The sequence below is a fragment of the Perca flavescens genome, chromosome 3 (genome assembly GCF_004354835.1).
Source record: "Perca flavescens isolate YP-PL-M2 chromosome 3, PFLA_1.0, whole genome shotgun sequence".
NCBI classification, from domain to species: Eukaryota; Metazoa; Chordata; class Actinopteri; order Perciformes; family Percidae; genus Perca; species Perca flavescens.
Window position 1 is genome coordinate 10,334,778 of NC_041333.1, and position 16,764 is coordinate 10,351,541.

General features: G+C 41.3%; 1 protein-coding gene across 1 annotated transcript; it reads left to right on the forward strand.

The window, feature by feature from the left end:
• Nucleotides 1-1,206: 1,206 nt before the first annotated feature.
• On the forward strand, nt 1,207-13,745 carry LOC114552848 (uncharacterized). The gene is made up of 9 exons (XM_028573943.1): nt 1,207-1,970; nt 4,958-5,213; nt 5,307-5,371; nt 6,571-6,709; nt 8,125-8,243; nt 9,054-9,234; nt 9,707-9,790; nt 9,876-9,971; nt 12,748-13,745. Exons 1-9 carry the CDS (start codon nt 1,819-1,821, stop codon nt 13,081-13,083), a joined length of 1,428 nt encoding a protein of 475 aa, XP_028429744.1. The 5' UTR covers nt 1,207-1,818; the 3' UTR covers nt 13,084-13,745.
• Nucleotides 13,746-16,764: the final 3,019 nt, after the last annotated feature.

Sequence of the window (16,764 nt, forward strand, 5' to 3'; positions counted from 1 at the left end):
ACCGCTGCTTTGTCACGCCCCTCGTAGGGCTGCACGATATGAGGAAAATATCGAATTGCGATTATTTTGACTGATATTGCAATTGCGATATGATTCACAATATTTCTTTAGATTTGTAGACCGGGACATCTCTGCAGAACCACAATACTTAATTTTAGAATGGTTTGACACATATTTTGTCTTTAACAAATATTGAGCCCCCCTGCGATTTGGATATTGCACTAGTCCATATTGTGATTTTGATAAAATTGCGATTAATTGTGCAGCCCTAGCTAGGGCTGGGCAGTATATTGACATTATATTGATATCGTGATATGAGACTAGATATCGTCTTAGATTTTGGATATTGGCATATCGTGATATGACATAAGTGTTGTCTTTTCCTGGTTTTAAAGGCTGCATTACAGTAAAGTGATGTACTTTTCTGAACTTACCAGACTGTTCTAGCTGTTCTATTATTTGCCTTTTCCCCAGTTAGACACTATGTCCACATTACTGATGATTATTCATCAAAAATCTAAGTGTGAAGATATTTTGTTAGAGCACCAATTGTCAACCCTAGAATATCGTCGCAATATCGATATTGAGGTATTTGGTCAGGAATATCGTGATATCTGATTTTCTCCCTATCGCCCAGCCCCAGCCCTAGCCCCTTGGTGTCATACCGACGCACACTTGGAACACAGCAGCTCCGAGAGAGACTAGGAGAAGGGGAAACATTGAAGCACAAAAAAAAACACAGCAATGTGTTGTGCGGAGGTGTTTGTGTTTCAAAACGGTAACAGCCCTGAAACAGTCAGAAAATAATGCTTCATTCCTCAGAGTCACAGCTTTGTTCTCTCTCTCTCTTTCAGTAACATTCAGTACACCTTTAAAGAACAGCATATACTGTATGTTAGGGTTACAACCGCTAAGGGATATTGTCACGTGTCCCACATATCTCTTCACATTAAAGTGAGAAAGGAGAATGTAATTCAGAAGGAAGAGCTCAAACCTTGTGATAGCAACACGGGCTAACGCACAAAATGAAGGCCATTATGAAATGCCGTTAACGTGCCCATTATTTCCATAGCTATGAAAATAAACGTGCACAATGTAGAATATTAGAATACTGTGAGTTTGGTCATATTAAGCGATGATTCTGTCCATGTGTTGAGAAATGAAATTCTTTTATATCTGCATCTTAGGTTTTCTGCTCACTTCATTGTGAACGTGTTGAACTTGGAAGCATGTGGTGCCCAAACTATTTTAAAGTGCCCAACATTTCAGGTTGATCGGTTTGTCTGGGTGCTATTCTTGCTCTTACTGCTAGATGGTAGCGTGGCCTCGGAAAATGGACACGTTTTACAGCATCTTACATTAAAACTGATTGATGACGCAAACAGACAAAGAGTCGACCTCAATTATGTCTGAGTGTTGACTATTTAAAATGGGCTCTCTTCCATTTGTAAACTTCTCTCTCGTAAGTAGTGTAAGTGGAATGCTGTTCAGCTCCAACAGCTGGTTCACAAGGTGTGATCTAATAATAGCCCGTGTCAGTGTGGGACACTGATTGAAAGCTGTTGCAGGGATTGTTGTTTGGCTCCCGGTGTACCTGGGCGAAGCAGGGCTTGTCTTTCACACACTGTTGTGATCATGTGTATAACAAGTTCCTTCGTGGACGGAAGGACAGGAGAGGATAGGAAAAAGCAACCACCTAAATAAAACAAGTCTTCCAGTAGAACCAGTTTAACAAGCTTTACAGAACTAATCACATACTGGGCAGCCAACTGTTCTGGTTGAAGTTTCAGGCAGCATGTGTGTGTTTGTGTTGCTCCCATGCCTCAGTTGACCGTTACATACCCCAAAGGTCCAGCGGGTACGGGACAGGGACAGCGAGTGGGCCGGGAGCGGGCCTGTCAATGGATGGAGGAGGTAAAGGAGGACGAGGAGGGAGAACCTGCTGACAGGAGCCAAAAACAGCACAGGAGGTAGGTCGACCTGCGTGTCAAGTAGAGTCAAGTTTATTTTTCTTTCTTGCTTGCTTTTTATTTTGAAGCACATTTCATACCACAGGTGTGAACTCAATGTGCTTCAAAAATAAGAGCAAGCCAGAAGAAATAGGCAGAAATCATGCATGAGAAGAAAAGAAAAAATCAAGATGACATAAGATAAGGAAGTATTACATCTATGGAAAAATGTAAGATTAGAAAAAAAACAAAGTAAAAAGATAAAATAGCATTACAATCAAAATGGAATACGATAAGTGTATTATCATTATTATTGTTAACCTTCCTGTTGTCCTCGGGTCAAATTTGACCCATTTTCAAAAAGTTTTTATACCAGAAATGGGGGTTTCTTTCAGCTAAATTGTCAAAATAAATAATGTGGATGGTTCCATAAAATGCTCTTCACAAGTAAAATATATGATCAGTTCACTACTATTCATTGAATTTTGGTGTCTTATTCAATTTTATAGCATTTGAAAAAAACTATGTATAAAAAGTGCAGCAAAAATCAACAAAAACATTGGAAAAAGTGACAAAAATGTTGGGAATATCGACAAAAGAAAGAAAGATACATTTAAAATTTGGACCCAGAAAATCAAAAAGTTGCCCGGTCGACAGGAAGACAACACAACGGTTAAGAAAAGGAATAGGAAAAAAACACTGATTCTGTGCTAAAACATTGTGTCGTTCAACAAGTGGCCTTTGATTTGAGCGTTTGAGTGGCAGGTGTGTGATTCCAGTCTGCTGCTGCAGGGAGGAGACGATGGTCCCAGCATGCCTCTGCTCTGACTACACTGACAGCAGATGTTTCCCATTAGGGCAGATATCTGTCAACATGTTACACCTCTGGCTTCGCTTCTTACTGCTTACCAGACATGAGCTAAAAGCAGGGGCGTCGGACTGGGGGGGAGGGGACTGAGTACCCAGGGCCTTCAAAAAGATGCTAGAATGAATAGCTGTGGATGCGGGAAGGGGCCCATAGAAAATGCCTTTCCACAGGGCCCAGAATCTTGTGCTACGCCCCTGGCTAAAAGACCTCAAGTGACTATCAAAATGTACAGGACAGTGCTGTGACCCAGCTGGACCCAACAGCTGCTCCATCATTATAAATGCATGTTGTCCTTCAGAACGTCATTCTAAATTACAGGATACCAAGATTTACCAAATTGTGTGACAAGTGAAGCAAGGAATCTGTTAAAGTGATGGTTCGGAGTAATTTCACCCTAGGGTCCTTTGCACCATGACCTCGAGCCAAACAACCCCCCAGAATCTTTTTTCACCTGGGTTGAACATTGGGAGAGTTAGCGTTATCAGCTGGTTAGCTTAGTGCAGATCCATGCAATGGATCCATGTTTATATAATATATAATAATAATGCCCAAAATGATACCAAACTTCTACAGTAGTACAAATAGATTATGTACTCATAAAACAATGGATTGGAAAGTTTGTAAGTACACCAAAAGTTCATGTAAATAACACTTGGCTGTTGGCTTCTGCTCTCTGCTGTTGCTGCTGCTACTGCTACCGCAGTAAGATGAGTGCTTAGGGACATCTACAAATTACAACACCGAAAAGAGATACAACAAAACTCAACTCAATTATAATTTCTCTCTTGCTATTTGTACTACAACACTTACTTTAAAAAAAGTTAAATTAATAAATATTTTTGTTGTATCTCTTTTCGGTGTTATAATTTGTAGACGGCCCTAAGCACTCGTCTTACTGTCGGTAGCAGCAGAGAGCAGAAGCCAACAGCCAAGTGTTATTTACATAAACTTCTGGTGTACTTACAAACTTTCCAATCCATCGTTTTATGAGTACATAACCTATTTGTACTACTGTAGAAGTTTGGTATCATTTTGGGCATTATTAGTGGGGTAACAGTTGGATCTATTAGCGCTTGCACAAAGCTAACCAGCTGATAACGCTAACTCTCCCAATGTTCGACCCTGTTGAAAAAAAGCTTCTGGGGGGGTGTTTGGCTCAAGGTCATGGTGCAAAGGACCCTAGGGTGAAATTACTCTGAACCATCACTTTAACTTTCCATCTCATGTCATTTGTTGCTAAAAACTTATTACATCTGCTTAAAACTTCTTAGATTTGATTCCTGTAAGTGTCATACAGTGGTAGAATGTAACTGAGTACATTTAGTCAAGTACTGCACTTAAGTCCAAATGTTGAGGTACTTGTACTTTACTTGCGTCTTTTCTTTTCATGGCACTTTCTACTTCTACTACGCTACATTTCAGAGAGAAATATTCTACTTTTTACTCCACTACATTAATCTGACAGCTTTAGTTACTACTTACTTTATACATTGAGATTTGTGCACACAAAACACATGTAGTTTATTTAAACTAGCCAACGATATAAGGGCCTACAAATCCAGCTGAAATGATTAGACCATTAAACACTTAGTTGATTGACAGAACTGTTTGGATCCTTTCCAGTTTCTAAAATGGGAGGGTTTTTCTGCATTGAGTAGTTTTACTTTCAGCCCTTTAAGTACATTTTCCTGATGATACTAACTTTTATGTAACATTTTTAATGCAGGACTTTTACTTGTGTACCACACTGTACTTTTATGTATACAGTGTGGTATTAGTACTTTTACTTAAGTAAAGGATCTGAATACTTCTTCCACCACTTAGTAAAATGTTTAGTCTAACTTCAATGCAAATTAAGGGGACATTTCATTGAGAAACTTTCACCACAAGAGGACCCATATGAGTTTATTTAAGTAATAATACAGTGAAATAACCCTATCTTAGGGCTGCGCTAGTTTTAGTTTTAAGTGTCAGTTTCTTAAATCTGTATTTGCATCACAAGTCATCCCTGTTTCCATCCCAACTTAAATGGCCCCCTTTCATTTTTAATAACCCAGTTGTCACTCCCTGTGTTGCTATTTAACGGCTTGCTCTCGCTCTCTCTCTCTCTCTCTCTCTCTCTGTTGCCCCGTTACTCCAGTGGTTCAAACAAAGCCCCAGTCGTTCATCATCAGCCACAGCCAACATCTTGGTCACAGACTGTGAGGAAAGGCTGGTACACCTTTGCTCCGGTGGGTGTAGTGTGGTCAGTGTGCCAGCTGGAGGCGCCGCTGCAGCAGCCCCCTCTCTTCCTGCTGGATGTGTGCTGGAGGCTGCTGTGGCTCGCTTCGCTGTGGATGGCTGTGGCAGGATGCGTCCATGCCCTGAAGTGGTGCCCGCGGCCAGGACACAACCAGGTGAGCCCGCCGCGGCACGAACTGAATCTCTCCTGACCCTGTTGTTGGATTTCACCGTGTTATGTTTATTCAGCGAGTTTGCTTCAATTCAAGGGGGAGTCTCCACTGAGGACACAGCAGGACGCTGTTACAGAAAACAGGAATAACCCCTATTTATGGTGAGCAGGGGGTGTCAGACTGGGGGGTGGAAAGGGGATTGAGTACCCAGGGCCCTCATGTGAAGAGGGCCCAAAAAGATTGCTAGAATGAATAGCTGGGGATGTGGGTCAGCTCATAGAGAATGCCTTTGTACAGGGCCCAGAATTGTGTGCTACGCCCCTGATGGTAAGACTTAATTTTACAGTCATTACATTATACAGTACAGGCCAAAAGTTTGGACACACCTTCTCATTCAATGCGTTTCCTTTTTATTTCCATGACTATTTACATTGTAGATTCTCACTAAAGGCATCAAAACTATGAATGAACACATATGGAATTATGTACTTATGTAACAAAAAAGTGTGAAATAACTGAAAACATGTCTTATATTTTAGATTCTTCAAAGTAGCCACCCTTTGCTTTTTTATTAATAAGGGAAAAAATGCCACTAATTAACCCTGACAAGGCACACCTGTGAAGGTAAAACCATTTCAGGTGACTACCTCATGAAGCTCATTGAGAGAACACCAAGGGTTTGCAGGGTTATCAAAAAAAGCAAAGGGTGGCTACTTTGAAGAATCTAAATATATATGACATGTTTTCATTTATTTCACACTTTTTTGTTAAGTACATAATTCCACATGTCTTCATTCATAGTTTTGATGCCTTCAGTGAGAATCTAAGATGCAAACAGTCATGAAAATAAAGGAAATGCATTGAATGAGAAGGTGTGTCCAAACGTTTGGCCTGTATGATATTTAATTTTGGCATTTTTTTTTTTTACAGTAGGAAGAAACAATAAGAACCAAACCCCTTATAGGCCAGGTTTAATTTAAGGACACTGCATGCATCAGGTATTTCCTTTGCCCTAGATGAGCTACAAGTTGCCCAACACCTCACACCATGAAGCAGCTTCTACAGGTGTCCATTTAGAAATCGGCTATATCCATATTTTTGGGGCTAACATGTAATTTCATATCACCGAAAGGAACCAAGTGTCTGAATCACCACTCCTGTTTGCGATCAAATTGTTATATAACATACCAGTACACGTGTTGCTGTGAGGGATGACGTTACTTTATTTTGCCATTTATAGACACAACCTACGGACTGTTGTTTAAAACGTACATTTTTACAGACTACAAAAAATAAATCATGGTTTTTCTTCACAAAGAAATCCCAACACATTCTCACAGTGGTCTCATTATTTCTCCAGGATGTCCCAGTCAAGGAGCCCGGGCCACGATGTTGCTCTGGCCTTTGCCCTGGCCGACAGCTTGCTGCTGTGTGTGCTTCAGGAGCCCCTGCCAGACCCCAGGGGGCCCCACATCAAGGCTCTCCTCTCCAGGCTGGAGGTAGGAGACACACACACACACACGCGCACGCATCCAGGAACAAACACACACACACTAACACGCATACGCACACGCATGCACACACTAACACGCATACGCACACGCATGCACACACACACACACACACACACACACACACACACACACACACACACACACACACACACACACACACACACACACACACACACACACACACACATTGCGTTTCACTATCTTTGTGGGGACCCGTCATTGACATAACGCATTCCCTAACCTTAACCATTACAACTAAATGCCTAACCTTAACCCTTACCCTCACTTTAACCATAACCTAATTCTAACCCTAATCCTCAAACCAAGTCTTAACCCTCAAACAGCCCTTTAAACTTGTGGGGTCCCACAAAGCTGTCCGGACCCCACAAGTATACTGGACTCCCGGTTTTTGGACCCCACGAATATAGTTAAACAAGCACACACTAACACACACACGCACACTAACACACACATACACACACACACACACACACACACACACACAGCCTCCAGGTATACCTGTCATCTCCTGTGTTTTCAGTCACTCTGTGCATGTAGATCGGCGTGGAATCTTTGTCTGTTACATTAGATCAGACTTTGCACTCAGGCATACACAGATATTCTAGCCCGGGGCAACACACTCTGCTGCTGTCATCTGAACTCTGAATCAGCCCTAAATTGGCAGAGGAGAGACATTTGAATGTTTCTGTCTCTTTCTGTACTTCTTTTTTGTATTTTAGCACTTACTATGACTGTGGCTCTACTGCACCAGCAGCTAAGCATTTCATATGTCATAGTTTATGACAAGATATGTCACTGATTACAAATGTGCTGACAAGCTGGACGTATTAGCAGCCTCAAGCTAGGCATTTTTTGCCATGAGCATTACAGCATTACAGGAAAAGACCACCAGCGAGGCGATAAACTTTTTTTCTTTAAATCATTGTCTTTAAATCATTTCTCCTTTTAATGTTTCTGTTGCAAGCCCATGCATTTTAACTGCTCCATGTTACAGTTTATCATTACTTTTTTTGGTTTCCTTCTGCTTCTTCTTTTTTTTTTGAATGTTCCCAAAATGTATTTTTAAAAATCTCAATTGCAGAACCAGTACAGTTTTTTTTATGTGTTTTGTCATTTTTAAACTGTATGAAAATATATGTTCGGACAATTACATGTGTAGAACAGATGTATGGACGTAAAATGCAACAAGTAGATTCCTGCACACTGTGTTCATCTCTTAAAGTTTTTATGTGACAGCATTATGCACAAATAAATTAACATATGACTTTTGGTGCTGTACAGCCACATGTGCATACATTTGGCAAAGGTAGTAAAAGTACATCTACCCAACAAATCCACAAAAGTGAACCCAGCCCTCTCAATCCTTTTTTCCCCTGTAGTCCATGTCTCACACACTTGAGAAGGCTGATGTTGGGTCAGAGGAGACACTGGAGGAAGTGGGCCGAGAGTCTGTACTAAGAGACAAAGTGAATCTCATCCGCACATACCTGCAGCAGAGGTGAGGTTCTACATCTAGCGTGTCTGCTTTCTTGGGTGTGGAAAAGGATTAGGGTCACATGTGAAAAAATGTATTGAGTTCTGAATATAAAGTCAGAATTCTGAGAAAAAAAGTCAGAATTCTGACTTTATTTGGTCCAGACCCCTTCTCAGCTGTAACTGAGAAGGGGTCTGGGGAAGGTTAATTCACAGCCCGTTTCCAAAGGGGGCGTCACCAACGGATGCCGCTCAAATGCCTCTGGGCGGAATTGGATAGACCTAAAACCAATCAGAGCGATGAAGGAGATGACGCTTCAATGTCTATCGCCATCGTGTAAAGCGTGATTGGCGGCTCCATTTGGAAAAATTGGAAATGGGCTTTATTGAAAAAAATACATTCAAATATACAAAATTTTAGACACATACTCAAAATAATGCTCCAGAGAAACAATAATATGCCTTTAAATGAATTAAAAATAAAAGTGTTAATAAAAACACCACAATAAAATATGTAGAGGAGAATGATTACTGTAAACAATATTAAACAATGATACAAAATTAATATATATTATTCTTCAAAAAGTTCACCGTACAATATGACAGTTTTGTTTCTTTTTTGTGTGAGAGACTAAACATATTCCTTAACTTTGCATAAAAAAGCAGTGAAATTGGGGTAACATTTGTTGTTTTCCATTTACGGAAGTACAACTTGCCAGATAAAACCAATAAGTTGACAACAAATTCAATGTTCAAATTCTCATGTTCAAAAATAAAAAACAATATTTTTTTTACATTCAGTATTGATTTAACATCACACAATCCCCTGTGATAGGATGAGGTCCCTCTGTAGTCTGGTCCAGGTGCAGGGGGATTTTGAAGCCAGTGTGAAGGACATGCTGGAGGGCCTGGAAGGCCTCTGGGCCCAGCTGGAGGAGCTGCACACTGGGGTCACGCTCACCAAAGAGGGGGGCCGAGGCCACGGAGACCTGGCCTCTGCCCAGGCAGATGCAGAGGTAGGCGGACGTGAAGGTCTAGTTTTACCAAAGAGAAGTGTTGTCTACAATGATAACGGCCAATAAAAACCCAATCTTCTTCAATCACATGAATATTTGCCTCGAGTGTTTGTAATACTCAAATCTCGCTTTGCCAAACCTATCTCCACAGCGCTGTGGAGTAAGGTCTGGCTCTACCACACATACATTGTGGGATAGAAGGAAAAAAATGCTCTGGATTGTTTGCATTTCTTTAAACCAATCACAATCACTATGGTCCCACATTTCTAAAAGAAATTTTCACTGTAAATTTGGCCCTATGTTCCCACACCCCTAAGATTTATTTTTCTTAAAATTAGGTTAGGTGTTATGGATAGGGTTCTAAATGTGGGAGCTGTGGGAACACAGGGCCTAATTTTCAGTGAAAAAAAAAAAAATTCTTAGAAATGTGGTGAACATAGGCACACTCCCAACTCTTATGTCTTTGGCAAAGACTTTGTTCGCAGTCTTGGGTCACTACAGGAACCGCCTTCAGTGCTGCCAGGCTCGTCTGAGGGACAGCACACAGCTACTGCAGGTAAAGTTCTCCTCACGCAATAAAAATCCACTTCTGGTATTTTGTGCTGTCTTCACTAACAGATTCCCTGTGCCTTGTCCCACAGGAGTTAGCCTGGAGTCACACTCATATGAGCAACAGTGTGAGCAGCAGCAGTGAGGCAGTCTGGCCAGAGCTGTTGCTTCAGTCCAACATCGAGCAGGTACACTAACCTCCAACATTGTTCATAGGTTCAGAGTTTTAGCAACCCACCAGGACTGGGTGGAAGGCATCAATTGTGAATCAGCGCAAAAAAATTATCACGCTAGCCTGCCTTGCAACAAAACGCTTAATCCTTATGAACTGGAAAGTTAGGAAGGCTAAGTGTTTCGACATGCATAATTGGCAGTGTTTTTTTTTTTTAGCTTAATTTACCTTAACTGAACAGCTTCAGAGTCATTGGAATGGTTATATGATTTTTTTCGGGTTCAATGGTGGCCGTCCTCAGCGTCAGGAAGTGTTGCGTGATATCGGGTCTCGCGATATATCGAATTACTTCACGGCACTGCACACATATGCCCATTCAGGAACCGGCTAACAAGGGAGCGATGGAGTTTTTTACACTATCGTCATGGCTGAGCTAGCAAAAAAGGAAGCAGAAAGCTAGGAAAGCATTGTAGAAAAAAACGGCAGACTGACCGAGCGAGGACTCAGACACAAGTAAACATAGGAGCTGCCAAATATCTATTCCGAAGGTGTAGGTGGAGCTCTATAGAGAAACCTGCCAGCAAAAAGCGAAGAAATGGCCAAAACTCTTTAAGTAAAACTACTAATACCACACTGTGATACTCTGTTTCAAGTAAAAGTCCTGCATTCAAAATGTTATTTAAGTAAAAGTATGTAAGTATCATAAGGAAAATGTACTTACAGTATTAAAAGTAAAAGACCTCAATTCAGAAAAATCCTCCCATTTTAGAAAGTGGAAAGGATCCAGACAGTTGTGTGTTTAATGGTCTAATTATGTCAGCTGGACTTGTAGGCCCTTATATTGTTGGCTAGTTTCATTTATAATAAAACATCAGATTTGATAAACCATGTGTGTTTTGTGTGCACACATCTTAACGTGTAAAGTAACTAGTAACTAAAGCTGTCAGATGAATTTAGTGGAGTAAAAAGTACAATATTTCTCTCTGAAATGTAGCGGAGTAGAAGTAGAAAGTGGCGTGAAAAGTAAAAACTACCTCAACATTTGGACTTAAGTACAGTACCGGAGTAAATGTACTTAGGTAGGCCTACATTCCACCACTGATAATTGGTTTAAGGAGTTCCTGAACCTTAGAAGTATGGAAAAAGCATCTTCCTTATTGGTGTATCCAGACAGGGGTGGGAATGGCTTATGGGCCACAATAAGTTTTTTTTTTTTTTAAGATAAGTTGTTTTGGGCTTTTCCACCTTTAATGGACAGGACAGCTAGGTGAGACAGGGGAGAGGGAGAAGGGGAGTATTCCATTCTTGGTTCCGTAATATCCATTTCCGTTTAAGAATATTCTATTTAGAAAGAAGAATGTATCTGCGTTGGAACAAATGTTAATAAATCTATCAATGAATAAATCACTGCCATCAAAACAAAAGGCTCCTTTATCATCGCTTAGACCAAGACAGTCAAAATGCAAAGACATCTTGTCTGATGACAGCATACTCTGAAAGTGTGATAGTTACTCTCTGTAGTATCATCCAGTTGCTAACATTGTATATTTAGGAAGCTGAAAACGTATTGATGTCAGCCATGGCACACATTAGACTTTCTCATTGTATGTACACACCAGCCAACCGCAAATACACAAAGGAAGCTTGTACAGAAAAAAAGATATACAACAGCAAAAGTATCAGGAACTGGTGTTGTACAAGAAAAAAAGAAAATATTCATTTTTTATTTTTACAGGAACATTTTAAAAGCAACAATTAAGTTACAATAAAACGGGCCTGGCTCAGTTATTGTGATTGTTGGTTGCTTTATTTTGCATGTAGGGATTTACACAATGAATGTATACAGTAGTTGCATTTGACAATAATACGATCCAATGGCAAATGAATGCAAACTATTTTGATCTGCAAGGCTTGTTCAATGCATTTTGTGCCAAAGCAATGACACGTGTCTATAGCCACGTGAACAACTGACCTAATGTTCCTATAAATAGTCATATAGTTTGACAAAGTTTAATAGTCATTCGACGATTGTGCCAAAGCGATGGAGAAAAAACTGTACACACTGTAATCCACCACCCCCTCCCACTCTCATACTTCACAGTTTGTCCTGTCACCAATTTGTAGTTATTGTGAGGAAATTGGATTGTTCTCAATCTAGCCTAAGTCTATTCATCCGAAAACATTTAAATTTCATGTTGCATTATTGGCATGACAAAAAATACATATGTGTTGCCAGATCATAAGAATAAACATACATATAAACAATAACAAGTATTTCTTTTGGCTTTTTTGTTTTGAGATATTCGGCCAATTGGATATCTCTGTTCAGGGATTGATAACAGAGGAGTTTGTGCTGTATTTTATTTTCATTTTGCCATTGTTCTGTATACTCGCCTTCTAATTTAGTTTCAAATCTTTTGATTGAAGACTGAGGAGTGTGTCTGTGGCGGCTCTGAGGCTCTGTGTACCTGTCTCTCTCTCTCCCTGTCTGTCTACTACTGACTGTGTTTAGCTCCGTGTACTGGTGGAGGGGGTGGACATCTGAACACTGCTTGTTGCTCAGGAGAGCTTTGTATGCAATAGAATGTTTATCAGCTAGATTTAAATGCTGCCAAAATTTAATTGACCCTTTTTGGATGTGAATTTTCAGGGAATATACTGAGTTCTGCTCTACACACATTGTTTGGGGTGTTTGGGCGAACTTTTAGAATAATTTTACTCTCTCTCTCTCTCTCTCTCTCTCTCTCTCTCTCTCTCTCTCTCTCTCTCTCTCTCTCTCTCTCTCCCCACAGTTTGACAAGGTGCAGGAGAGTTTCCTCTCCGTGGAACAACAGACATCTACGTTCCAGGCCCACCTGGAGGGACTTGGGAAGGGGGATCAGGAGGGACATGCAGGGCCCCTGGCTCACGCTAACGGGGCCCGTTCCCACTCGGCCTCTCCACAGACCTCCCTACATCTCCACGCTGACGTGCAGCGCCAGGACTCCACCTCCGCATCCACGTACGTTTCCTCGATGGAAGTAGACACGGACACGGACACAGGCGGTCCTCTCTCGCTGTGCGAGAGGTCGGCTCTGCAGGTCACCTCCACCATCGAGCGCCTGCGTAAATCTGGAAGGCGGAAGTGACTTTTAATCGGACCGTGCTTGGAACGGAGAGGTTTAAATTGATTATTTATTTACTTTATTTGTGTTTACATTACTGTGTGTCAAAAATGTCATTTTTTTTATTTTTAAATTGCTTTTGTTTTTTGCTTTTACATTTTTCATTTCAAGCACTGTGGTAGATAAGAGCGGGCTTTCATATTGCACGGAATATTTCAAACACAAGGGGGCACACTGTCACCAGTTATCACAAACAGAAATCACATCACCCATTCAACGTTTCAACTTTATTATACTATCCAACCATCCAGATACCCTCTAGTCATCTCAGGTCTCGGTCTGCAGTGAGGGACCATTGCACAGACCTTACCCTTCCAAATGACATTATAGCAGAAACGTGTTGGACAGGCTTCTCAAACATATGGCCCATAAATGTGTTTCTCTAAGATCAGAACGGTCGGCCATAACTCGTGTTATAACACAAAATAACGTTACTCTCCTAATGTGATGAATGAGATCCAGGGGTATATTTCAGGTGTAACAGAATTACACATGCTGATTTAATTTCTCAACCAGCCGAATAATGGACTATTAGATTTGATGATGCATTTTCTCATTATTGTGCCTCTTGCTTTGAAGTCTTATCCAATGTCAATGTTACAACTCTTTTAACCAATGTTGTTAAAGTAAAAAAGAAAGAAAGAGATTTTATACGCATCTATGATTTAAAGATGTTCTTCTAACGTGCAGGAGGACCAGGTTACAGTTAAGAAATCCCAGATTTTTATTTTCATTTTCCAGAACTATTTTTTTTTGTTCTGTCTCTCTCTATCAGACTGAGCGGCCGCGGTGACGTGAACCCTTTAAAGCAGGGGTTTCAGGATGAGGGCAGAGGGGGGAGAAAGGTAGAAGGGGCTGTGGAGGTCAACTCCTGGAAGCGTTTCTGTTATTACTAAAAAACTGGGCAGCCCTCTGGACCTTTTTGAAAGACATGAATGTCTTTGATCCAAATTCAATTACCCTGCAGCTCCGACACCGATGGCGTGGAAGTCGACATCATTTTCTTCCACCAGATTCCTGAACTTCTCTGGCCGGGTCCAGACGGGATTTCTGATGAGAATCAATTCATTGCATGGCTGCCGTTAACACCTCGTGTTGTCTTCCCGTCATCCATGAACTCGTTGTCCTTCCAGGTTAAAATTGAAAATGAACTTTTTGCGCTTTTTCCGATGCTTTAAAAAAAAAAAACGATTTGGTCTCTTATATGCACCACTAACACCAACTTGTATTGGTTTAATAATACGTTTTACACTTATGCTTGGAACATTGGTCAACAAACCTCATTTATGTGTCATTATACCTAATGTTTTTGTTAAAAAAAGCAGACATTATGATTTTTTTTTGCCTAACATTTAAGATCAGAGGATGTTGAGTGGATCACAGATCACAGATCAGTCAGTACACTGTTTTTAAACCATTTAATTAATGTTATTTGTGGGCAACTTGGTTGAAAGAAACCCATATTTCTGATTTTTTTAAAAACGTTAAAAATGGGTCAAATTTGACCCGAGGAAAACACACGGGTTAAACTGCTAACTGTACAGCATGCATGACGTGGATGTCATTCGACCATGAACTTGCCTACCATCTGCCAGATCCTGCATCTGTCTGATTCCCTCACACTGGGGCAGTGATTGGGAGAGGTGGGGCTGACCCCCGAGGGGGGGGGGGGGAGGGATCTGGGATGAAAGGAATGCATGCTCAACACTGCAGGATCAGAGCTGTCACAACACCAAAAGACACAATCACACCATGTCTGCATGGATGGTCATTTGAAGTTAGTGACAAGAGCTTTGAATTAAAAAAATAAGAAAAAAGAAATGTATTGACACGCCACGTGAATATCTGTAAAATATTTCCAGAAATCAGTCATGAATACACAGAACATGGACGGTCTCGGATGCTCTCTTACAATAACAATGACCACATTTGCTTTGAGTTCAGCAGTCGAGAGACAACAACAAAAGCTTCAGAGATGATTTATGAAGTGCTTTAATAATTGACTAGAAAGGGGAAAGAGTTGATTCCATTAAATGTAAATGAAAAACAAGTGCGTCAAATAGAAAAAACGAGCTGGCGGGGAACGTCCCGGGCCTGCCCAGATGAGCTCATGCTTCACATTGCTGGCATGTAATGTCAGGGCCAGCAGAGGGACGGCGTCTGGGAGAGCAGAGGGCACCAGCTATCTGCTCGCTGAGAGTGTAAGAGTGAGCTAATGAAATTACCACAGGCTTTGTTTAGCTACATTTAAAAAAAAGATGATGACTAGCTTCCTCACGGGCCACTCCGGTCCTGGAGCAGAGGCTATTTCAAAGCTAGCTCAAGTGTGTGTTGTTTCAGAAAATATGGTTCATGGCAGAGGTCAATCCCTCGCCTTATCGTGACAATTACTCCCGGTCGGGTTTCACTGGCACACACATAGCACACATTGGTGCTGATCCCTCCTCTGATGGCACTGCAGGGCACGACAACAGACAGTAGTGTGGACGCCTGCTATCGGATCTAAACAAACCCGAGAGCTTGTCACAGAGACTTTGATCAGAGCACAGTTAAATAAACCTCCTTACATGTAAACTCCTGTTGAGGGCACAATGTCAACGTGCAAAACAAAAATGGTGAGTAGGAAGTTATTACGTGGACAAATATAGGAAACATAACACAGTGCCGGCAAGAACAGCTAAGCAGTGTGTGTGTGTGTGTGTGTGTGTGTGTGTGTGTGTGTGTGTGTTAGTGTGCGTGTGTGTGTTAGTGTGTGCTTGTTTAACTATATTCGTGGGGTCCAAAAACCGGGTGTGTGTGATGGGGCTCCTGTTAACCTTTTCACTTAATGGCAGTGACGTTTGCCAGGTTGGGAAAAGGCATCAGTCCCTGTGTGTCTTCATCCAGTGACCTGCAACCCCTTACAACATACTGTATAATACAGCAGTTAAAGGTAAGGCTGCTGAAAAAAATCCTACATTGGATGAGATTATTTCTAATCTAAGCTTTTTCTAAGACAATTTAACTTGTTATACAGGTTTTATGTCAACATACTGACGTGTGTGTTTTGAATAAATGCACGTAACAAGTTGGTTTGTGTTAGGAAAGGGCTTGGATGCTAGCCTAGAAATCTAGACTCCCCCTAGTGGCAGCAAATTTATTTGGCAGCCAGGGGGGGTCTAGGCACTCTCCGTTGACTTTCAAGCTGCAAAAACCAAATTTTGGTCAGGCCAATCACATTGTGTATAGAGTCAGTGGGCGGGGCTTATGGCTGCTGCTGCTGGAAACAGCGGACTTCTGGAAGACTTGGAGTTAAGCTTTTCTTTGATAAAAGAACAAAGAACGGCACAGAAATCGTTCTTAAAAAAGGAAGATGTGTTCGGAGTTTTGCCGACCGGATACGGCAAAAGTTTAATCTATCAACTAGCTCCGCTACCTTCTTCGTTGCTCTGCCTGGTTGTAGCGCTATCCTATTACGTGCAGAGGGAATTTGAAAGACAACCATTTATCCCGCCCCTCGGATCGAGCTCCGTCAATGGTGAGTTCCCAGACCCTACATCTGGATGTGGGTCTGGCTTGTCAGGCTACTTGGATGCTGTAATCTTACCCCACTGGCAGATGTTGGTGCTTTTTAGAACTCAATAATGGATGAAATGGAGATTTTTG